The sequence below is a fragment of the Vigna unguiculata genome, chromosome 1, assembly GCF_004118075.2.
Source record: "Vigna unguiculata cultivar IT97K-499-35 chromosome 1, ASM411807v1, whole genome shotgun sequence".
Taxonomy (NCBI): Eukaryota; Viridiplantae; Streptophyta; class Magnoliopsida; order Fabales; family Fabaceae; genus Vigna; species Vigna unguiculata.
The window spans coordinates 1,153,010-1,176,957 of record NC_040279.1 but is presented as its reverse complement, the minus strand read 5'-3'; the positions used below and the strand labels follow the sequence as shown (position 1 = coordinate 1,176,957).

General features: G+C 33.4%; 4 protein-coding genes across 6 annotated transcripts; 3 read left to right on the top strand and 1 right to left on the bottom strand.

The window, feature by feature from the left end:
- Positions 1–514: 514 nt before the first annotated feature.
- Positions 515–6,726, bottom strand: LOC114178990 (eugenol synthase 1-like). 3 transcript variants are annotated; one of them, XM_028065173.1, is made up of 6 exons: positions 6,500–6,726; positions 5,320–5,523; positions 4,449–4,580; positions 3,299–3,527; positions 1,247–1,450; positions 515–876 (listed from the first exon to the last, which is right to left on the bottom strand). In XM_028065173.1, exons 2-6 carry the CDS (start codon positions 5,503–5,505, stop codon positions 677–679), a joined length of 951 nt encoding a protein of 316 aa, XP_027920974.1. In that variant the 5' UTR covers positions 5,506–5,523; positions 6,500–6,726; the 3' UTR covers positions 515–676. The 3 variants fall into 3 exon arrangements, with proteins under 3 accessions (XP_027920974.1, XP_027920968.1, XP_027920983.1); XM_028065167.1 differs by having other exon boundaries at positions 5,320–6,726; XM_028065182.1 differs by lacking the exon at positions 4,449–4,580 and having other exon boundaries at positions 5,320–6,726.
- Positions 6,727–9,692: 2,966 nt separating this feature from the next.
- LOC114194280 (hexose carrier protein HEX6-like) lies at positions 9,693–12,449 on the top strand. Its single transcript, XM_028084408.1, has 3 exons — positions 9,693–9,946; positions 10,368–10,690; positions 10,940–12,449. Exons 1-3 carry the CDS (start codon positions 9,760–9,762, stop codon positions 11,987–11,989), a joined length of 1,560 nt encoding a protein of 519 aa, XP_027940209.1. The 5' UTR covers positions 9,693–9,759; the 3' UTR covers positions 11,990–12,449.
- A 187-nt stretch (positions 12,450–12,636) lies between these two features.
- LOC114194287 (hexose carrier protein HEX6-like) lies at positions 12,637–14,642 on the top strand. The gene is made up of 2 exons (XM_028084417.1): positions 12,637–13,220; positions 13,425–14,642. The coding sequence occupies exons 1-2, from the start codon at positions 12,771–12,773 to the stop codon at positions 14,499–14,501; spliced, it is 1,527 nt and encodes a 508-aa protein (XP_027940218.1). The 5' UTR covers positions 12,637–12,770; the 3' UTR covers positions 14,502–14,642.
- A 6,992-nt stretch (positions 14,643–21,634) lies between these two features.
- LOC114194000 (hexose carrier protein HEX6-like) lies at positions 21,635–23,877 on the top strand. Its single transcript, XM_028084023.1, has 2 exons — positions 21,635–22,257; positions 22,690–23,877. Exons 1-2 carry the CDS (start codon positions 21,808–21,810, stop codon positions 23,761–23,763), a joined length of 1,524 nt encoding a protein of 507 aa, XP_027939824.1. The 5' UTR covers positions 21,635–21,807; the 3' UTR covers positions 23,764–23,877.
- Positions 23,878–23,948: the final 71 nt, after the last annotated feature.

Genomic DNA, 23,948 nt, shown 5'->3' with positions numbered 1-23,948 from the left:
TATGTAAGAATCTCGATGGGGTTTCTCACCAGATGACATTTTAATTTACATAATCAAATTAATAATAAAATTCATGGGTTTCAAAACTCAATACTCCAATAATCCCAAGTAACTACTTTTATTTTTCATAACTAAATCAACATGACATATATGAAACCAAACTCTTTTAATGTCATAATAATCATTCAATTATCTTTAAAGATATTTTATAATATATATATATATATATATATATATATATATATGTTTTTTTTTAACATTTATAAAGAAAACATATACGACTTTAAAATAGAAAAAAGAAAATAATATTTTAACTTTCACAATTTAATTCTTATTTTATACTCTCTGTATGATTTAGTATTGTACATTAATTCCTTAAAAAAAAAATAATGCATTAATCAATGTTTCGTATTAAGTTACATTAGAAAATACAATATAAAAAATATATTGTGAGATTCAAAATATGATTTTTGATAGAAAAAACTTAATTTTTCTGTAATGTAAATTATGTTTCATCACCAACATTATTGCAAAATTCTGAGTCTTTTTGAGTACAAATAAAAAAAGTAAACAATAAAAAAAGTTTACATGATTCAATTAAAATTCAAAAAAAATATTTTAACTCCAAACCTACTCCACAGTACTATAAAGATTCATATAAGGCAAACTTGGAAGTTCATCCAAAAGCAGCAGATGCAGGAGGCAAAGGATGAAGAAGAAAAATATCAAGAAGCTCATCAATGGAGGTATAGTTATAATCAGGATATAACTCTGAAGCTTCAAGATCATCTTCTCCAATCTCAAACTTCATCATGTCCCCTCTAACAAATACACTGTGAAGGATTGAAACTGGAATACTCTGTGGAGGAGGTAAAGCTGCAAGCACATCATGCAAAAACTTAATTTACCATTAACAAATACCACTAGCAATCACTAACACTAAAATGTGTTGGGTTTTTCGAGAAAGGAGGTTTACTGGGATATTGACATCACTTTCACAAGTACATAAGGCATTGATATTATTTTTAATCTAAAACTTTAAAATAATGGGTTGATAGGTTTTTATCTTTATGTAGCGCCTCTATAGTCTCGGGTGATAACCGAGACCAAAAGACACTCTTTTTGATCTCGTCCCAATATGCTTTGGTTATAAAATCGAGACAGAATAACAAAAACAATCAGAATTAAAAGTCCTTATTATGTACTGGTATTTTTAACTAATGCAACTAATAATAAACTTTCTTACTCTGTGATTGTTTCACGAGTTCTTCTTCCAGAATAAAAGTGTTGGTAAAAGTGTGACCACATTTTTTCTCCCACAGTGATATGAGCTCATTCTGTGATATGATATTCTTTGGAGGACGATAAATAACCACTCTGTTGCGTGTTCTTGGATCATTTGCTGCTTTAACAGTGTACATAGCAATGTCTTCTTCGTAATTTAGTACAGCTATAATTAATCACAACAAATTTTAGTCACACTATAAACAAATTTAGTCTAAACGAATTTATACTACAAAAATAAAAGCACGTAGAGGGAGAATAGTATCACTTTATTATTTGCTACAAATATTGCATTTTTTATTTTTTTATTTTTAAACTTTACTATCCAATTTTTTATTTTACCATCAAAATTTCAAATTTTTTACACATTTTATCATCATGTTTTTAATTTGTAAACATTTTACTGTTGTAGACTGATAAAAGAATTTTTTTTAAAAAACAAGCATTACAATAAATATATATTTAGTATTATAGTGAGTCTAACAAGTGATAATCAACGTTAAGTATTTAATAAGATCATATTTACCTTGCATAGACAAAAAAATCTAAAACTATTTTTTAGCGTGAAGGTCGAATATGAGTAGTTAGCAGACGCTAATTTATTATTAATTTCAATTGAATTTTAATTAAATTAATTTAGTGTTGTCGATATTAAATGAAATTTACTTGGTGGCTAAGCTCATAGATATGGTTGGCTATGACGGTGGTTGTGCGAGAAGTGGATGTATTTGGATAACCCGAATCCATATGCAGTGAACTATATCCGAAGATACCCAAATCTGATGAACCCAAATGATTAAATGGTCGGTTATAAATTTGAAAAGCTAAATTTTGGATTGTGCTAGATTAGTTGTGTTGGGTCCGAATTTGACCCAATCCAACCTATGCTTAGTCCTAGTCAAAAAAACAATGATAGTTAACATTAAAAACTAATTAAGTAACCAATTTATAACATAATTATTTTATTTTATTTACAATAAAGACTATGGTTAGATATCAATAATTTTTTTTTTATAAATTGATATCTAATTTTGTTATTATGGTGATTAATTATTATTTTTTTCTAAAATACAACCTATATGTTTGAAAAGAAGGTATAACAAACACAACATCTCTTATAAAAGTATTTTCATTCTCTTTTAAAACATTGGTATTAATAAGGTTAAAAAATCATTAGATAATTTATTGTAGTATATATTATTTGTTACCATGTGCAGTGAGGACAGTGAAGGTATTTTTTATAGTGCTTTGCATGTATTAGTCTAGGATTTTTCTAATTCTTTATTTGTTTATAATTTTATTCTATTATTATTTTTTATTATATATATATATATATATATTAATAGATCTTTGGATTAAAAATAAGAAATAATATTATGAGCTTAGAATTCATTATATAGTTATTAATACCTAGCTCTTAAGTGCATGTTTGGTTTGATGTCAAATTGATGTAGAATTGATTTTCTAACACATTAAATTGATTTAGAATTAATTTTCTAACGCAGAATCAATATGTGTTTAGTTTCCAAAATCAATTAAAGAGTAAAAAATTTTCCTTGAATAAGAAACAACTAAAATTCTTGCTTATGTGTTGGAGAATTGATTCAACTGGAATCAATTTTCCAATGTTGAACCAAACACACCCTAAGTTATCCTATGCGATGTGGGACTTTTTAAAACGTGTTATTTTCAAAATATGGAACAATTGTCCCGTGGCGGAGAGATTCCTAGTAGGACAATGGTTGAGGGGAAGATTGTTGTAAAGTGACATCAATTGTGTTGCGTCCTGACTAATGGCTATATTTTTTGGTCTAATGGTAAGCGTTCGATCTTAACAATTGATATCAGAGTTAAGGTCATAAATTCAATTATTGGTGGGCAATTGTTAAGGGAGATATTATTGTGGGTTGCACAATTGTCTCGTACTTTATTATTAATATATTGTTTATTTACCGATAAAAAAAATGTGTATTAACTGCAATAATTTACCTAGGTAATTGGCGAGATTTGATACCTTTGGCTTCACCATTCCCATAGACAACAATGTCCTTGACATCCTCATATGGACGAAGTAAATAATTGACAAAGTATGCTGCACAACAATTTGCAGAAACAGAAGTGTAAGGAATCCCTGCAGCTTCAATTTCTCTTCTGATTTTCATTTTCTTTTCAAGCAAAACTTGAAATGGTGGAAGAGGCTTTATTCTATCTTCTTCTGCTCCAAATCCTGATGGAACGAATCTCTGCAATGCAAGTTCACAAAAACTATCTTATTAAATATTAATAAACAACTTTCTCTACGTATAATCTAATTAAATATTAATACAATATTGAATTAATATTGGATCTGTTAGGAATCTAAATGTGAGTTTAAGTTTCACATTAGTTAAAAATGAGAAAGTAGAGCACTGTATAAGAATAAAAACGCATGATCCTATTACTTTAATGCTCATTGGTGATTTTATATAAGCATGTATATATTGTTGGATCGATGTATATATTGTTGGATCGAGCCCTTACCACATGGCCAAAAGCTATAACTTTTAGTCAGGATGCAACTCTTTTTACTCAAGAGTGTAATACAAGTCCAAACGTCGTCACAATTTATTCGATTATGACCCGGTTCATTTGACCTCTATCACGAGATAATTGATGCCACTTGTAAGAGAATATATGCTAAGATAATATCTTAATTTTTTAGATAAATAATTTATTCAAAATAAGAAGGTAATAATATTTTATGGGAAGAGTCCTACACGCATGGGAAATGAGAGTGAGAGGACAATATACTTCACAACCATATCTTTAACTTCATCCATTTCTTAGTCACACAAACCCTATCATTTCTCTTGTTTTATTTTTTAGTTTTTCTCACATGATTTTTCTTAAATAAAGTAATACAATAAGTTTAACATTAAAAAAAACAAGAAAAAAAAAACAGATTCAACCAAATCGTCCAACTTAATATTTTGAGTAAATTAGATAATGACTTTATCAAAATTCAATCCAACCTAACCTAAAATGTAACTCCCCTACGATATATAGAATATGCTAAAAAAAAGCTAATTAAAATATTATAAATAAGCTGGTATTGTAATAGGCATTATTTATTTATTATTTATTTATTGCACTTAATTTTTGCATAAATAAAAAAAAAAACGCACCTTTATATTTCCAACAACTTTGATGGCTTCTATAATTTTGAGTTGGTCCATGACTTGAGGGTAAGCCAACGCACTTATCACAATATCCGCTTTTTTAATCGCTTCCACAATCTCTTCATACTTTAATTCTCCCTGTATTTCCAATTTCAATTTTTATTATTCAAATCATTTTTTCAAAGGAAAAACGTAGTAAAACAAAACACTCTCACCATATTATTTAAATCTTTATTATTTTATATATTAAGTTAATATGTAACTTTCCTTCTTATTTTTTTCCCCCTTTTCACACCTTAATATAAAATATGGGATACTAACGAGTCTTTTGAAAAGTATACACTTAAAATATTACAACATCCCCATCGAAAATCTTATAATAATATATTTTTATGAGTCATCTCTTTTATACATTACTATTTAAGTTCTTCATTTTTAATTAATATGACTTATACTTTAAATAATTTAATTTTAAATAATTTATGATAGTAGTCATCGACTTACACCTAAATTCTAATAACATAATTACTTCAAGATTTAAACTTTAATTTGTTACAACTGTATTCGTTTAGACTAAACTCAAATTTAAACCTAGTAGAACTTTTAACTTAAAATCTTAGAATAATGAATTTATGAATATACTTCATTATACGATGTGTAATTATCTCATTTTTACTATGTACAAAACGCTGACTCACATATTTACATTACTTCCAATTTAAAATCTTAAGACAATGAATTTATGAATACTCTTCATTGTATGATGTTCAATTATCTCATGTTTACTCTGTATGAAACTCAGACTCGCACTCGAATCTGTGTTTTCAGTACGAATTTGATTATACGAATTGTTATTTGAAGAGAGAATGTAAGTAACCTGAAGAAGAGTGACTCCCATGGAGGTGAAGTCCTTGCAAAGTTGTATCTTGGAAGGAGGAGTTTGTGAAGTGAGAGGACGAGTGTAGACGAAAGTTGGATGACCTAAAGAGAGACTTGCCTTCACCAAATGCTTCCCTATGTAACCAGTTCCTCCAAACACTACAATCCTATTCTTTCTCTCCATTTCTTAAATTTTCTCTTTCTGATCTTGCAAATCAAAACTTATGCTAATTTAAATAATAATAATGTGCTACATTTTCCAATCACATGCCATTGGTACCCACCAACCAAACACCGGATATTATGAAAGAAATCAAAACATGTGGTACCACTTGCATGGTGGAACTATTTAGATTAGGGTTGACAAAATAGGTCCATTTATTTTTTATTTGTAAAATAGGGACAAGTCGTTAGGATGCAGGATGACATTGTAGGTAAAGTCGTCCTGTATCCTACCGGTTTCTATATATTTAAAAAAAAAAGTAAAGTCGTTCTGTATTAAGACGATTTCAGTTAATGAATAAAGTGAAGTCGTCAGAACCTATGACGACTTCACTTTCAGTTTTTTTTTTTCTTTTTGAGAATAGCACAATAAAAATATATTATTGCAAATAAAATATTTATCTTCCTTTTCAATTCCAATGAGTGGGTCTATTGTAGCCCGCTTAAATGGGTGGGTTTGTCGGCATTTACATGTGTCAAACCTTCATTGAGGTTTGTGAAAGCAAAGTTGAAACGTTGTAATGTTTAAATAAATCTACAACATTAATTTTTGTCTATCAAAATTGCATGTAAAAAAACTGCAACTTTTTAAAAAACAAAAAAAAAAGTGAGAAGTGAAGTGGTCAAGCTATACGACGACTTCACTTCTTTATATAAAGAGAAACCGGCATTTATTAAGACAAATTTGTTTTTTCATAAAAAAAAAAAAACCGGCAGGATAGAGGACGATTTTTCCTGTGATGTCGTCCTCTGTCCTGACGACTTATCCCTGTTTTACAAAAATAAAATTCAACAAATCCACTTTTACAATTTTCACTTTAAAAGGACCCCAAAATAAAAAAAGATCTCAATATCTCATTTTTATTCTGTACAAAACTTGGACTCGCACTCGAACCTTTGTTTTTAGAACGAATTTGATTATACGAATCGTTATTTGAAGAGAGAATGTAAGTAACCTGAAGAAGAGTGACTCCCATGGAGGTGAAGTCCTTGCAAAGTTGTATCTTGGAAGGAGGAGTTTGTGAAGTGAGAGAACGAGTGTAGACGAAAGTTGGATGACCTAAAGAGAGACTTGCCTTCACCAAATGCTTCCCTATGTAACCCGTTCCTCCAAACACTACAATCCTATTCTTTCTCTCCATTTTTTAATTCTCTCTTTCACATCTTGCAAATCCACGCTTAAGCTAACTCTTTAAATAATAATAATGTGCCACATTTTCCTATCACATTTTTTTTATATGAACATGTATCACATGGTATTGATACCTGCCTATCAATCATTGAACATTAAGTAAGATAAATAAAAAGTAATGGTTCCCACATGCATGGTGGGTAGCAATTATAAAATTACTAATAAATATGGAAGACAAGGATAAAGTGTTTGGTGGCTACATATTGATTGAGAAACAAGACGCCTAACCAAGTCTTAAATGCATGTTTCACCTGTTTTTAATTTGTCCTACTACCTTTTTTTGCATGTTGTAAATTTGATCATATCTTGAAACATTAATATGTTGTTTATTTCATGTTTCACTTTTGTTAATGAGTCCATTTCCATGGATATCTAATTATTTATTGAATAGAATTAAATATGTTTTTTGTCCTTTAACTTTTAATGAATTTTGAAATTAGTCCATTTTAAAATTTTGGTCCAATTTAGTCTTTTCATCTTTTGAAATACGTGAATTTAGTCCTTTTAATCAAATTTTGTTAGGTTTATTTGATGTTGCGTACGCATTTCACAATTGTATTTGAGTTGTTTATATTGTTTGACACATTTTTTCTTTAATGTTAAGTCAAGTACTATTATGAAACGCGTTTGAAATGTCAAATAAACTTAACAAAATTGGATTAAAATGACTTATTCCTCGAAAGATGAAGGACTAAATTAGTCTAAAGTTTTGAAATTGACTAATTCTAAAATTAACTGAATGTTAAGGACTAAAAACATACTTAACCCTATTGTTTATAACATATTATTACAGTTTGTTTGTTAAAGATATCATATATATCTTGATTTTAATTCTATGGATAAAGATATCATATTTTTATACTTTTATTATCAAATATAATATATCATGTTTTATTTTTTTCTATATTATGAGATATTGTATCTTTATATATTGAACAAATTTTTAATAAATCAATATGAAAGCTATATTTTAGTTTCTTTTCATCAAACATCTTCTGGTGTATATTTTTTTTTCTCATGACTTATATATATTTATAGGTTTTTTTATAATATTTTTTACTTTTTATTATTATTCAATATGAGATTTATATTATTGTATTTCAACAAATTTTTTTAAAGATAAGTTCTTTATATATTGGTATTTTTCTTTAACAAAAGTATTTCCAACTACAAATATTTTTATGAAAACTATATTATTGTTTTATCACAACGATACATATTTGTCTAAAACATGTGTTAATTAAACTTTTAATTAAAAAAAAGTCTTTGTCTCTAAATTATTGTACCATCGATAATAAAAGTCTTTGTATCTAAATTATTGTACCATTGATACTATTTTTATGAAAACAAAACATAAATCCAACAACCATATATCAGAGTATACAACAAAAATAATTCTGTCAGATTTACATAAATATTTGAAAAGTACCAAAATAATATAATAATGATAAAATAAAACACTAATATTTTTAATATTGCACTTATTACAATTCATTAAAATAAAAAAAAAGTATATTAACAAATCTTTTAACCAATATTTTTAATATTTTACCGTTATTACCATTGGACGAAGAAAGTATATCAACTCTTTAATGGGACCAGATTAAGAACATTTTATAAAACAGAAAGAATCATTATAATATTGAGATAAAAAAAAAAGTCTACTTAATCATTATATATACCATTGTCTAAACCAAATCAACAAATATCTATTAGAAAATGCGTGCACGTGTCTACACAGCTCATGTGCAAGTTCAACATTATACGCACGTGAGAAACCAAAGAAAGTTAGTGGCAGCAAGCATTGACCTGTAATATGCCAAGTAAACTAACATTTGAAAAAATATTTATAAGAAAATTAAATTGAATAAATTTTTAATTTATTGTACTTTTTGTACTCTTAACATCTTACTTTCTTCTGAATTGATTTAAAACTTTAATTTTTGACACATCTTTGTTTTCAACTCTTTCTAATGTTGTGATAATTTTCTTTCTATCATACTTATTTTAAATTCCGAATCAAATTAACATAAATACAAGTGTTTAAACTATTTATTTTTAATATAATGACGAATTTCAACAATCATTAGTGTTTTGGCATGTGTTAGATGAGTATCCAAAACTCTAAGAGAGTTTGTTCTGCAACGTTCCTTTTCCTTATTCGTTTGGTCTCCAAGTTTCTTGTTCATCTAAAGTTACTCAGGATAATATCTATAAAAAGTAATTCAATGTTAAAGTAAGTAGGTGACCGATCAGAAACGTATTAAATGATTTAATGCATATACATCGTACCTTAGACCTTTATTTGTAGTTGGTATTATAGACTTTTACCTTTTTGTTAGTCTAATCACAACTTAATTATATCTTAATTCGCATTAGTTGGTTAATTCATGGTTAATCAGATGTTTATTCTTTAATTGATAGGTCAAGATGATAAATCGACCAAAGATGATTGGTCAAAATGATCCATTGACCCAAAGAATGATCAATCAAAATGATCGGTCCAAAAAGTGATCATCTAAGATGATCAACCCAAAGAATGATAGACCAGGATGGTCAGCTCTACAGTATTTACAGTATAATTAGTTAAAAATTGAGGAGTTTATGATTAATAAATAAAATAAAATTACTTTTCGTAACAGTTAAAAAGCTGTCACTATATTTAAAACAAATTTAAATACCCTTTTCATTGACTGTTCAAAAGTTATGAAGTGTCGATAGAACTAGAAATGTAATATATATAATAAAAGAACATCGAAACCAGTTGAATATAAAATGAGTTAAAAGTAAAAATTGTTGAAAAATTGTCAAGAAATTCATAAAATATTTTTCCTTTATCTTCTTCAAAAACTAATTTTGTCCTGTGAGAAAAACTTAATTCAGTCGTAGGTTTCTCCTCCAAGTATTTATCAAAAAATATTATCCAAAAATTTTAGTTGTATTGATGTACACAGAACTAGTCAAGAAAGGCTGCACTATGTTTTAAGTCCTCACTGAGTTTGAATAGACTCACTCACACTGTATATGCCAATTCCAACACCATATCTTCACTCAAGTCTGCACAAGATGAAAGCAATTGCAGGAACAACAACTATGGCACTTGCAGATGAAGAAAGAGGTTACAATGGGAAGATAACTTGTATTGTGATTCTTTCTTGTATGGTGGCTGCCACAGGAGGCATTATCTATGGTTATGACATAGGAATTTCAGGCATGAATTAATTTCATTGTATTTATGCTTTTTAGTTACTATCTTACTTTGAAAATTTGTGTTAGATTTGATAGATCTTGGTGTTGTTCCTTTGCTGTTATAACTTTCATGACCACACATAGCTGTTGAAAAGCTTAGTTGTTGGAAGTCTCCTCTGATACCATGTTAAAAGTGAACTTTAAGTATAACTCAACCTCACAAAACCGGCTTGTAAGGTGAGGTTTGCATCTCACTTATATATTATGAATTGGTCTTATCTCTAATCGATGTGGGACTTCCAACATTAGTGAAGGAATATACCATTTTTACTGAAAAGATACACATTCAAATCATGTTGATGTTCTGAAGTTTTCTCCCTTCATTTTGATCAGTGATTCATACACTTTGATCAACTTTAACTAATTTGGCAGAAGTGGTGCAGGTGGAGTAACATCTATGGTGCCATTTCTGGAGAAATTTTTCCCAAAAGTATACTTGAAGATGAAGCAAGACAGCAATATTAGCAACTACTGCAAGTTTGATAGCCAGCTCCTAACAACATTCACTTCATCACTTTACATAGCAGGCCTTGTAGCATCTTTCTTTGCCTCATCAGTCACAAGAACCTTTGGCCGCAAACCATCAATCCTCACAGGTGGTGCTGCATTTCTCATTGGAGCAGCTCTTGGTGGTGCAGCTCTCAACATATACATGCTTATTCTTGGTCGAGTTATGCTTGGAGTTGGAATTGGCTTTGCCAACCAGGTACCCTTTTCCTTACAAAACTTTCTTTTTATATATGCATACTAAATGAGAAATTATTATATGATCCGGAATGTCTAAGGTAAATTGTGACCGATGTAATAATAATAATGAAATCAAGACTGTGACAGGCTATGATGTACGGACACGATACATGTATCAGATATGACACGTATATGATACACTGGTATCAGATACGGCACGTATCTGATACACTAATATGTTTATTTTTAAAATTTCATTGTTTTGCAGTCAGTTCCTTTATATCTATCTGAAATGGCACCTCCAAGATACAGAGGAGCAATCAACATAGGTTTCCAGCTTTGTGTTGGCATTGGTGTTCTATCAGCAAATCTGACAAACTTTGGCACAGAAAAGATCAAAGATGGCTGGGGTTGGCGTATTTCTTTAGCTATGGCAGCAGTTCCAGCCTCAATGCTCACTCTGGGGTCACTTTTTCTCCCAGAAACACCCAACAGCATAATCCAACACAGCAGGGACCATCACAAGGCTAAGCAAATGCTGCAACGCATCCGTGGCACCAATGATGTTGAACAAGAACTAGAAGACCTCGTTGAAGCAAGTCACATTTCAAACTCCATCAAACACCCTTTTAAGAACATCTTGCACAGAAAGTACAGGCCTCAACTTGTCATGGCTATAGCCATACCCTTCTTCCAACAGTTCACAGGAATCAATGTCATTTCCTTCTATGCTCCAATCCTCTTCCTAACCATTGGATTAGGCGAAAGTGCTTCACTTCTTCTGTCAGCAATTGTAACTGGTGTTGTAGGCACTACTTCAACATTCATCTCAATGCTCATGGTTGATAAGCTTGGGAGAAGAGTTTTGTTCATATCTGGGGGCATTCAGATGTTCTTGTCACAAGTTATTGTAGGGAGCATCATGGCAACTCAACTTGGTGACCATGGTGAAATAAGCAAAACATATGCATATTTGATTTTACTTTTGATATGCATATATGTTGCAGGGTTTGCATGGTCATGGGGGCCACTAGGATGGTTGGTTCCTAGTGAGATTTTCCAAATGGAGATTAGATCAGCAGCACAAAGTATCACTGTTGCTGTGAATTTTCTCTTCACCTTCATAGTTGCTCAAACTTTTCTCAGCATGCTGTGCCATTTCAAGTCAGGCACATTCTTCTTCTTTGGGGGGTGGGTGGTGGTGATGACAGTATTTGTATACTTGCTGTTGCCAGAGACCAGGAATGTGCCAATTGAGCAAATGGATAGAGTGTGGAGAGAACACTTTTTTTGGAAAAGAATTGTGGGAGAAATTTGAGGTATTCACAACACAAGTAGCATTCACATACTTTTGAGGAATTTGCTTACCGACTTTACCTACTTCAATTTGAACAGAAGAACAACGTGACTTAAAAATATTCATGAACAAATATACATATTCATATCAATCATTGAATTCATAAGTTAAAGAATTACAGAACATGTGGTCTATATAAAACTGCATTACTCTTTAATAGAATTATACAAAAATTTAAAAACACGAGCATCATAAACAATAATTTTTTTCATATTCAAAGATTATATAATTTTATTTTTGTTCCTACCACATTTATTCAAGATTTTCAGTCTGAGATCCACTCATTCAGCATCATGTGCAACGTTCGTAAGCAGTTGTCAGTATCTGTTAACTCCTTGGTCCTACTGGTCCCATGCTTTTCCCCTCCACAAGCTGAAGTTAGTCAAATTGCACAATTAACACATTGAGGAAAAAAATTACCATTGTACGCTGCTAATTTTGTCCTTCATGGTATAGTTAGAGACACATCTCAGTCACAGCACATATAAAATAAAATAATACCCTATTATTGAAGCAACGCAAGGTTGACATTTATAAGTAAATCAAAAGTCTTATCCCATAATTGAGGCAGTGCAAATTTCAGCAGTGACATAAAAAATCCAAACCAATACATATATCTGATGAAAAGTTTGGTTGACCACAGAAGTTAAAAAACACTACTTGCTTATCAATTATCACGAAGCCTATATAAAACCCCAACCAATCTCTCTAAGCTTTCACCTGTGTACTAAAGAGGCTATCAATGGCTGGTGGGTTTTCTATAGAAAGTGAAAATGTCCAAAGCAATGGTAAGATAACCCTTTATGTTGTGCTGTCTTGTATGATGGCCGGCATGGGAGGTCTCCTCTTCGGCTACGATATTGGAGTAGCCGGAGGGGTGACTTCAATGGATTCATTTCTGAAGAAGTTCTTCCACAAAGTGTATATCCAGAAAGAAGAAGCCAAAGTCAGCAACTACTGTGTATTTGACAGCCAACTCTTGACCTCTTTTACATCATCTCTCTATGTTTCTGGCCTTGTCACTACCTTCTTTGCTTCTTATGTCACCAAAGCCTTTGGCCGCAAAGCATCCATTGTGGCCGGCGGCGCCGCCTTCCTGGCCGGCACAGCTCTCGGAGGTGCAGCTTTCAATGTGTTGATGCTCATATTTGGAAGACTTTTGCTTGGAGTTGGGGTTGGTTTTGCAAACCAGGTAGCTAGCTATATCTTTTCCTTCGTTTTTCTACACTGTTACAAGCTTTTCAGATATTTAGTACAACTTAAGATTAAACCTGTGTAATTTAGTAAATTACACAGTTTTTTCGGGATCTAGCTTCTTTTCTTTCAGAGTTGACTTAGACAAAATGAAAATTGTTTCTTTTTTTTTTTGTGTCATATCTATCTGTAATTTCTGTAGGCTGTTCCTTTGTATCTATCTGAAATGGCACTACCACGACTAAGAGGAGCAATCAGCAATGGCTTCCAATTAAGCCTTTGCATTGGTCAGTTGCTGGCTACCCTAGTGAACTATGGATCAGAGAAGATTGAAGGTGGGTGGGGTTGGCGTGTGTCTCTATCCGTGGCAGGTGTACCAGCCTCAGTACTAATACTCGGTGCACTTTTCCTCCCCGAAACTCCAAACAGCTTGATCCAACGAGGCCATGACCCTCAAAAGGCCAAGTTACTACTTCAGCGAATTCGTGGTACAGAAGATGTACAAGCTGAACTTGATGATCTCATAAAAGCAAGTTCTTCAAAAGCCAACAACAAACAATCATATAAGATCATTTTCAAACGAAGATACAGGCCTCAGCTCGTGATGGCAGTGGCCATGCCATTTTTCCAGCAAATGACAGGGATAAACGTGATCGGTTTCTATGCCCCTTTACTTTTCAGGACAATTGGGTTAGGAGAAAGTGTGTCACTGCTTTCAGCTGTGATGACAGTACTCATAGGTACTGTGGCAACATTCTTATCAATGTTCATAGTTGATAAGCTAGGAAGGAGAGCCTTGTTCATGATTGGAGGCATTCAGATGTTTGCATCAGAGGTTATAATTGGTGGCATAATGGCCTTTCATCTGAAAGATCATGGTGAACTGAGCAAAGGGTATGCTCTTGTGGTTATGGTTATGGTGTGCATATATTGTGCTGCGTTTTCGTGGTCATGGGGGCCATTGGGTTGGTTGGTGCCGAGTGAAATTTTTCCTTTGGAGATTAGATCAGTGGGGCAAAGCATCACAGTGGCAGTGAGCTTTATCTTCACTTTCGCTGTTGGTCAGACTTTTCTGGCCATGCTTTGCCACTTGAAGTCTGGGATTTTCTTCTTCTTTGGAGGGTGGGTGGTGGTCATGACTCTATTTGTGTACTATCTTCTGCCAGAGACCAAACAAGTGCCGCTTGAACAGATGGAGAAAGTGTGGCAAGAACACTGGTTTTGGAAGAGAATAGTGGGTGAAACGAGTGATGATAAAGAGCATAAACTTGAGATATGAATGTGATACTTGAAGGAAGTTCTGAATCAAATGTTCTACTGATGTTAGCTTAATCATTTGTCTGTATATCAAATGTACTACAAAGCAATAAGATGGTTTTCAGTTTGGAATTGTTAAAACAGTTTTCTCCACTCTTAAAAACTGTACCTGTAAACAGAAGAGCATGTTCATCCACGTTCATTTCAAGCACTTTTTCTATACTTTATGAATTATCTAGATCACAAAACATAATAGTAACGTGTTGTAAGTCAATTTCTTACTACTTGAGCAAACAGCATTGAAACTGTACGCAAACATTGTTAATTGAAATATCAGAATGAAGAATAATATTACAATAAAAGTACATCTACGCGCTATTAATTTTCCTGAGTCAAGAAAATTAGCATGCTGATTTGAATTCATTTGTTGGTAGATACTGATTCTCGGAATAGTATCAGTCCAAGGATAGGGTACAGATACGACACAAATACGGATACGGAGATACGGCTAAAGTGAAAAAATATAGGACACGGGACACGGCGTGTATATACATGTTAAGTTTGAAACTGTCAACTAATACATTGTCAATTAACACAAAAATGAATCCAATCTATTTATCTAATATCCAATATGCGAAAAGTAGTGAAAAAATAAGATTTATTCCTTATTTTAATCATCAAAATCATGTTAAAGATAAAAAAAATATCTTTCAAATTGGACATAGTGTGTCCTACAAGTATTGTACGAGTGTCGGTGTCCGATACGTGTTGGACACAGGACACATCATTTATGAGGTGTGTCGGAGCATCAAACTGAGTATTTAGATGTCCAACCATGACATGTTAATTTGGATAAAGTCGTGTTTAATGGGTACGACTTGCCCTGACTCAGAAATTTTTTAAGATGTTACACCACTCTCGTAATTACGAATCAAATTACCCCACATTTATAAAACAACAGTGAATTACGAACAGTGAAGAGAGCCATGAAATTCATTCTTTGTAGTGGATGTAACTACCAATCTTTCATGATTTTAAATTCATTCTTTATAATGAATGCAACTACCAATCTTTAATGATTTTTTTTTTCTTCCGATTTGGTTGTTAATTTGATGTAGTTATTGCATTGAATAATTAGGAGCACCAACTAACATATTTGTTTGACTTGAATCTTCCCTAAGTGCCTTGATTTTTAGGATGGAAATTATATTTGGTTTTTTAGATTGCTTGAAGACAGATAAAGTTTTAAATTTCGTGTGATTTGATAACTACAAAATATATAAATATTTCAGTTTAAAATATGACAAGGTCCTTATCTTTCTTTTAATTTGTCTGTAAGTTCTGATTAACTTTATAGGAATTTTGTTTTATAAGGACTTTTTTTTTTTTGTTAAAGTAAGTCTGGGATTTTCTTCTTCTTTAGACGATATTTGTGTACTATTTTTTTTGCTAGAGACTAAAATGCCACTTGAGTAGATGGAGAAAGTGTGGGACGAAGATTCGTTTTGAAAGAGAACAGTGGGTGAAATGAGTGACAGAGAGCATAAGCGTGAGATATGAATATGCTACTTCAACGAATTTTAGGAAATGGGACAGAGAAAGAATGAGGTTGTTTATTTTAAATAATGGAGAAGTGAAAATTAAAGTTTGTGAGAGTGGGGGATTATTTGATGAATGTGATAAATAAAAAGATAAATCAAAATAATATAAAATTAAATGTAATTATTATTATTATTATTATTATTATTATTATTATTATTATTTAATTATTTTTCATGTGTTTTAATTTACACAATTAACATTATTATTTTTATATTATTATTATTATTATTATTGTTATTATCATTAATAATAATAAAATTTATATTATTACAACTATTAATTGTTATTATTAGTTATTAAAGTTAATTATTATAAACTATTGTTATTATTATTGTCATGATCATGATCATTATTAATATTAATAATAACATATGAAAAATAGTTTACATTTATGTTTATACTAGTTTAATTTATAAGTATTTAATATATTTTATAATTCAAACAGATCATTAATTAAAAATTAAGGATAAAATGGTAAAAATAGTATGTGATGATGTGATTTTCTTTGCAAATTCCTGTAAATTTCTTCTGCTACGAGATGGGTTTCATCCACCTCTCCCCAAATTCATCTCCAAGAATTCCTGCAAATCCCTTAGAGTGTGTTTGGATAGAGTATTTTAATGAAGCAATTCATTTTTTTAAGAATTTAGATCTTTGTAATGAAATGCTTTGTTTGGATAGAAAAATTAAAAAGCATTTCAAATGCAAGCATTTTTTTGAAGGATTTCAATTAGCTAAATTAGTAGAAATTCAAATACCCTCAAAATAGGTGGAATTTGAAATTCTTCTCACTCAACCTCACATTCTAGACGATCTAGATGGGCACGACGACTCGGACGTACCCGACGACCCGGACGGGCCAAACGACCAGAACGTGCCCGATGACCCAGACGGGCTAGACGACCCGGACGGGCCCGACGATCCGGACAGGTCCAACGACCCGGACGGACTCGACGACCCGGACAAGCCCGACGACCTGGACGAACCCGGCAACCCAGACGGACCTGACGACCCAAACTCGCCCGACGACCCAAACGACCCAAACGGGCCCGATGACCCAGACAGGTCTGACGACCCAAACGGGCCTGACGATCCAGACGGGCCCGATGACTCGGACGGGCCTGACCTAGACAACCCGAACGAGCCCGACGACCTGGACAGACCCAACGATCCAAACGAGCATGACGGCCCAAACTAGCCCTTCCAAATCATTGGGCCCGACAACCCGGACGAGCCCGACGACTCGGACGTTCCTGACGACCCGGAAGTGCGGGACAACGCGGACAGGCTCGACGACCCGAACGGGCCCAACGACCCGAACAGGAACGATGACCCAGACGGGCCCGACGATCCAAACAGGCCCGACGACTTATACGGGCCAGACTACCCGAACGGTCCCGACGAACCGGACTAACCTGACGGTTTGAATGGGCCCGTACAAGTTGTCGGGCCCGTCTAGGTCATCGGGTCTGTTTGGGTCGTCGAGCGTGTCCAAGTCGTTGGGCCCATCTGAGTTGTCGGGCCACCCAACCTGTCTGGGCTTCCCAGCCTGTCCGGGTCGTCGAACGTGTGTAGTATGGGCCATCAGGCCTCTAGATCATCAGGCCACCCAACCTGTCTGGGATTTCCAGTCGGTCCAGCTCGGGTGGGTCGTCGGGTCTAACCAATCTGGTTGCGTAGTTGGGTCTGCCCGACCCATCTGGGTTGTCGAGCATGTTTACAAATTTATCATGAACTCAAAACATAATTAAGCGTAAAATAAATATTGTTAAAATTAAATTTTATCTCACAATAAATTCAATTTGTTTTTTCCAAACAAGAAATTGAAATGTTAGGTATTTTAATGTCCTTATCCAAACAAGTTATTTAAAAAATGAATGGAATTTAATTACAAGCAATTCAAATACAAAGCATTTCAATTTCTAAGCATTGTTGAAATGCTCCATCCAAACACAAGGTTAGAAACAAATTAAAGATATCATTTCATTTCCTTCCTCTTGAATAGTACATTTTTAATAGCAAATAAACCCTTTAAGTATATTTTTTACTTTACAAAAGATATTGGAAAAACACGTCATCTTTATTTCCAAGAATAACCCTATTAATAAATAAATAAATAAACATAAGGATACACAAACATTACAATGTGCAAACTTCAAATCTCTTGACCCCAAGTACACTCACAATCTCCATAGCAAAAGTTTAACTACACTTCATAACATTATACTACAAATGTGTAAAAAAAAAAAAAACAAACATTAGTTCAAAGTGTCTTAGACTTAGGATGATCAAAACCATAAACCTAGAATCCATTATATAGCCACCAACACTCACTCCCTTGCTTATCCTAGGTGATGTGGAACTTTACAAGATGCATAATTTTCAGTCATACTCAACAATGTCCACCATGATAAATAGACGCATCTTCATTGCCTATACCAACAATCATACTCCACTTCATAAAACAGTATATTCACCTGGAATTAAACCATCCCAAGAATTTTCATACACTCTGCATCAAAGCTAGTCAATACTCATGTATAAATTACAACTAGAAAAAACTTATCTCACAATCTGCCCAAACAGGAATTGTCACATGTCACAATCCTCCACTTTCAAATAAGACCAACCAAGAGATGCCAAATGTCACCTCCATCCACTCTTATATTTAACCAACCAGGAGTTGCCACGTCATCTCCTTCTTCCTTAAGAAAATCTACAAAAAACACACAGTATTCGTCTTCATCTTCATCACATCACCACAGTCAGACACCACAACTCAGATCCATCGTTCAACTTTCATCAAAGCGGCAGGACCTCATTACCACTATGCCTCAGCTCATGCAGATCGAAACAACTTTGTCCATCATCACACCATTGTCCACTACGAGCAACACCGGAGTAGACCTAAAACCTCACACACTTGCCATCGTAGTGCATCATCACTAGACCAGCATGAACCACCACTGTTGCACTCGCTAGGTCGAAAGACGTGAACTCCGCTCAAGCCACAAAAAATTACAACAACCCAGATCTGCACTGCTCTAGCAGCTCTAGCCACCACAAGATCCACCCTGCCCAAATGTTGGAAATTGCTACACCTTGCTAGAAAAGGCATGCCCAAATCGCTTGAAAATGCACACGAGCATATCAACACTCACCAGAGCTCTCACCATCATCATTCGAACTCCACCTATTGTAGTAGATCAGACACCTATCACATGGAGATCTATGAACTCAAAAACCACTAGACCTCCAAGCGCACACCACACAATCATAGATTTACGAGCTATAGTGAACCAATAATCGAAATAGATATGTAAACCGTAGAGCACTTCCTCCACGAATCTGTCGCAAACCACAACTCACATAGATCAAATCTCCATCACTCATCACTAGTCGAACCATGTGAACACCAACCGCGACCTCCACTGCAAATCTAGGAGCACCCTCGACTGATAATGCGAGCTCCACTACAAATCCAGTGCAACTCAGAGTCCTTGCACGTCCAAGAGCCTATCTCCAAATTCACCACTCCAACACGACGCTAACAATGATATTTTCATCAAATTTCTTATTGCAACTTCAACAAACAAGGATGATTCTCCAGCAACAAGAAACTCATCTTTTCTTATCTGGAAGATTATACTAAACTGTAATCATAGATCGTATTATGAATATCCTATCGAACCATAAGCTTTAATACCACTTGTTGGAAAAAAAACATATCGCCTTTACCTTGAGAATCACCCTACTCACAAAGAAATATATAAACATAAGGATACACAAACAATATAATGTGGAAACTCCAAATCTGGAGAAAAAAACCATGGTCGTTATCTAAAGTCAACTAGAGAATAACATTATGTTAAAGTATTTAGAACACAAAGACAACACTCTCTCAAATCCTTTGACCCCAAGTACACTCACACACCCTAAAGAAAGAATTTAACTAAACCTCACAACACTACCAGAAGAGTATAACAAAAGCCAAACACTGACTTAAAGTGTCTTATACTTTGAGTGACTAAAACCATGAATCTAGAGTTCATTATACAACCACCAACATCCACTCCCTTGCTTATCCTAGGTGATGTGGGACTTTACAGGATGCATAATTTTCAATCATACTTAATAGAAGAAGTGTTGCTAAGTGACATGAATTGAAAGATAAGTTCGAACATAAAAGTATCGAGTGTCTATAGAATCAAGGAGGGTTTAAAATCCTTTCTATTTTTCCTTTAGATTGGGAAGAGGATTTGAGGAAAGATTTGAGAAGATGAATAGGGGATTATGGTGTTGTTTGGAGTAATAGATAGATGAAGGGATTTGAAGGAAGAATTTGTGAATAATTTAATAGATGTAATTGTTAGAAAAAATGTATAAATAAATTTAAATATAAGATTACTATTTTTCTCCTATAATTAAAATAAAGTTAAAATAAATGAAATTTCGTTAAAATTAATTTTAAGTTAATAGAAAATATAATGAATTTATTAAAATAAACATTTTAGTAAATGTAAATTTAAAATAATATATGATTAGTTGAAAATAATTTGCTTTTAAATATTTAATTAAAAAAATTAATAATATCAACAAGTAATTAATTTTGTCACTATTAAATTTATTAGTATTTTAAACAAAATTGGAAAATGAAATTGTATGCAAATATTGTTAAAATAGTAAACAATCTTTCATCCTTGAGGCAAGGATTTTGTGAAAGGGGGCATTTGTTATTATGGGATTTTGAATGTTGTCAATTTAATCGTATTACTAATCAAAATAATTCAATATAGTTTCTTCTCCATCAAATTCACGACAACATCATTGTTATTACAATGATGTTCAACAAGAACGTGAAGACCTAGTTGAAGCAAGTGAAATTTCAAACTCCATCAAACATGTCAATATGTCATGACATTTATAAGGTTGAGAGTATTATTTAACTTATGTGGAAGTTGGATTTCCTCTTCTTCTTTTTCTTGGTCGATTAGTGTGTTTTCAAGTTACATTTATTTTAATATTTTAAAATATATTAAAGAAATTTTTAATATATGTGTAACTTAGAAATATAATAAAAGAATAATAAAAAAAAACTCAATAGAAAATTGAGACTCGGTGTGGTCGTAACTATAGTAAGTATACAATATGTGGACATTATAAAAGTTCATATAAGAATTCCTGGCAGTTATTTTTTAACAGATGGCGGTGAGATTTTGTATCAGAAATTTGACTCCAGGTTATAGAAATTCCACATCATGTGCAGGGTTCCTAAGAACTATTGTTCCCATGCATTTCTCTTCCACAAGCTCAAGTTAGCCAAATTGCTCAATTATTATTACATTGAGGACAAAAAAATCACCATTAATGCTGTTCTTTTTGTCCTTCATCATATGGTTAGAGGCACATCTCTATCACAACACATAAAATCTCATGCTATCATAGAAGCAATGCAAATTTGACATTGCTAAGTAGATTTCAGATATAAATTACTTAAAGATGAGATAAGACCAAATTACTTCCTGTACTTTTAGAAGAAGAAAAAAATTAACTAACCAAATATCAACAGTGACAGTTTTAGCAGTTACAGTAGTGATGAAAATTCAAACCATGGTTGTGCACAGAAGTCAAAAAGCACTGCTTGCTTATCAATTATCATGAACCATTTATGAAACTTCAATCAATCTCTCTAAGCTTTTACTAGTGTACTAAAGAAGAGGCTATCAATGGCTATTGGGTTGGCCATAGCAAGTGAAAATGTCCAAAGCAATGGTAAGATAACCCTTTATGTTGTGCTGTCTTGCATGATGGCTGCCATGGGAGGTTTCATCTTTGGCTATGACATTGGAATAGCTGGTGGGGTGACCTCAATGGAGCCATTTCTGAAGAAGTTCTTCCACAAAGTGTATCTCAAGAAACAAGAAGCCAAAGTCAGCAACTACTGTGTATTTGATAGTCAACTCTTGACCTCTTTTACATCATCTCTCTATGTTGCTGGCCTTGTTACTTCCTTCTTTGCTTCTTATGTCACCAAAGCCTTTGGCCGCAAACCATCCATGGTGGCCGGCGGCGCCGCCTTCCTGGCCGGTACTGCTTTTGGAGGTGCAGCTTTTAATGTGTACATGCTCATAGTTGGTAGACTTTTGCTTGGAGTTGGAGTTGGTTTTGCAAACCAGGTAGCTACCTTTTCCTTCATTTTTCTGCATTATAACAAGCATTTCAGATATTTAGTACAACTTACAACTTAAGATTCAATTGGAGACTAGACAGTGCTTGTCTAGCCAACAAAATGAAGAACTTCTTGGAAGATTAAAACTATGTAATTTACTTTCCTGAAATTTAGGATCTAACTTCTTTTTTTGCGAAGTTCATTTAGACTGTTGAAGACAAAATGAAAATAAAAGAATAACCATTGATTATGATTTATTTAATGCTGGCATAGCTTTTAGGACTTTTGGTAATTCTCATGCTTTCTAGAATAAGTTGGGGATGTCTACTTTACTGCAAACTTGGCTCAACCATCTCACATACGAACATTTTCTTAGTTATTTTACCAAATCAGAATGACAAGACAGTAATTTCTTTCAGATTTTGTACTGATTCTGTAGGCTGTTCCTTTGTATCTATCTGAAATGGCACTACCACGACTAAGAGGGGCAACTAGCAATGGCTTCCAATTAAGCCTTGGCATTGGTGCTTTGTTTGCTACCCTAATCAACTATGGAACAGAGAAGATTGAAGGTGGTTGGGGTTGGCGTGTTTCCCTAGCCATGGCAGCAGTGCCAGCCTCAGTGCTAACACTTGGTTCACTTTTCCTCCCTGAAACTCCAAACAGCTTAATCCAACGAGGCCATGACCATCAAAAGGCCAAGTTACTACTTCAGCGAATTCGAGGCACAGAAGATGTGCAAGCAGAACTTGATGATCTTATAACAGCAAGTTCTTCAAAAGCCAACAACAAACAATCATTTAAGACCATTTTGAAACGAAGATATAGGCCTCAGCTTGTGATGGCAGTAGCTATACCATTTTTCCAGCAAATGACAGGGATAAATGTGATTGCTTTCTATGCCCCTTTACTTTTTAGGACAATTGGGTTAGGAGAAAGTGCATCGCTGTTGTCAGCTGTGATGACGGCAGTTATAGGTACTGCCTCAACATTCATATCAATGCTCATAGTTGATAAACTAGGAAGGAGAGCCTTGTTCATTATTGGGGGCATTCAAATGTTTGCATCACAGTGTATAGTTGGTGGCACAATGGCCTTTCATCTGAAAGATCATGGTGGATTAAGCAAAGGGTATGCTTGTGTGGTTTTGGCTATGATATGCATATATGTTGCTGGGTTTGGGTGGTCATGGGGGCCATTAGGTTGGTTAGTGCCAAGTGAAATTTTTCCTTTGGAAATTAGATCAGTAGGGCAAAGCATCACAGTGGCAGTGAGCTTTATCTTCACTTTTGCTGTTGGTCAGACTTTTCTGGCCATGCTTTGCCACTTGAAGTCTGGGATTTTCTTCTTCTTTGGAGGATGGGTGGTGGTCATGACTCTATTTGTGTATTATCTTCTGCCAGAGACCAAAAGTCTGCCACTTGAACAGATGGAGAAAGTGTGGCAAGAACATTGGTTTTGGAAGACAATAGTGGCTGAAACGAGTGATAAAGAGCATAAACGTGAGATATGAATATAATACTTGAAGGAAATTCTAAATCAAATCCTCTACTGATGTTAGCTTAAACATTTGTCTGTATATCGTTACCTCGACTATAAAGCAACACAATGGTTTTCAGTTTGAAAAGTTAGATTATAATAATTAAAACAGTTTTCTCCACTTTTAAAGTATACTTCTTAGTTGACAGAAGAAGTGCT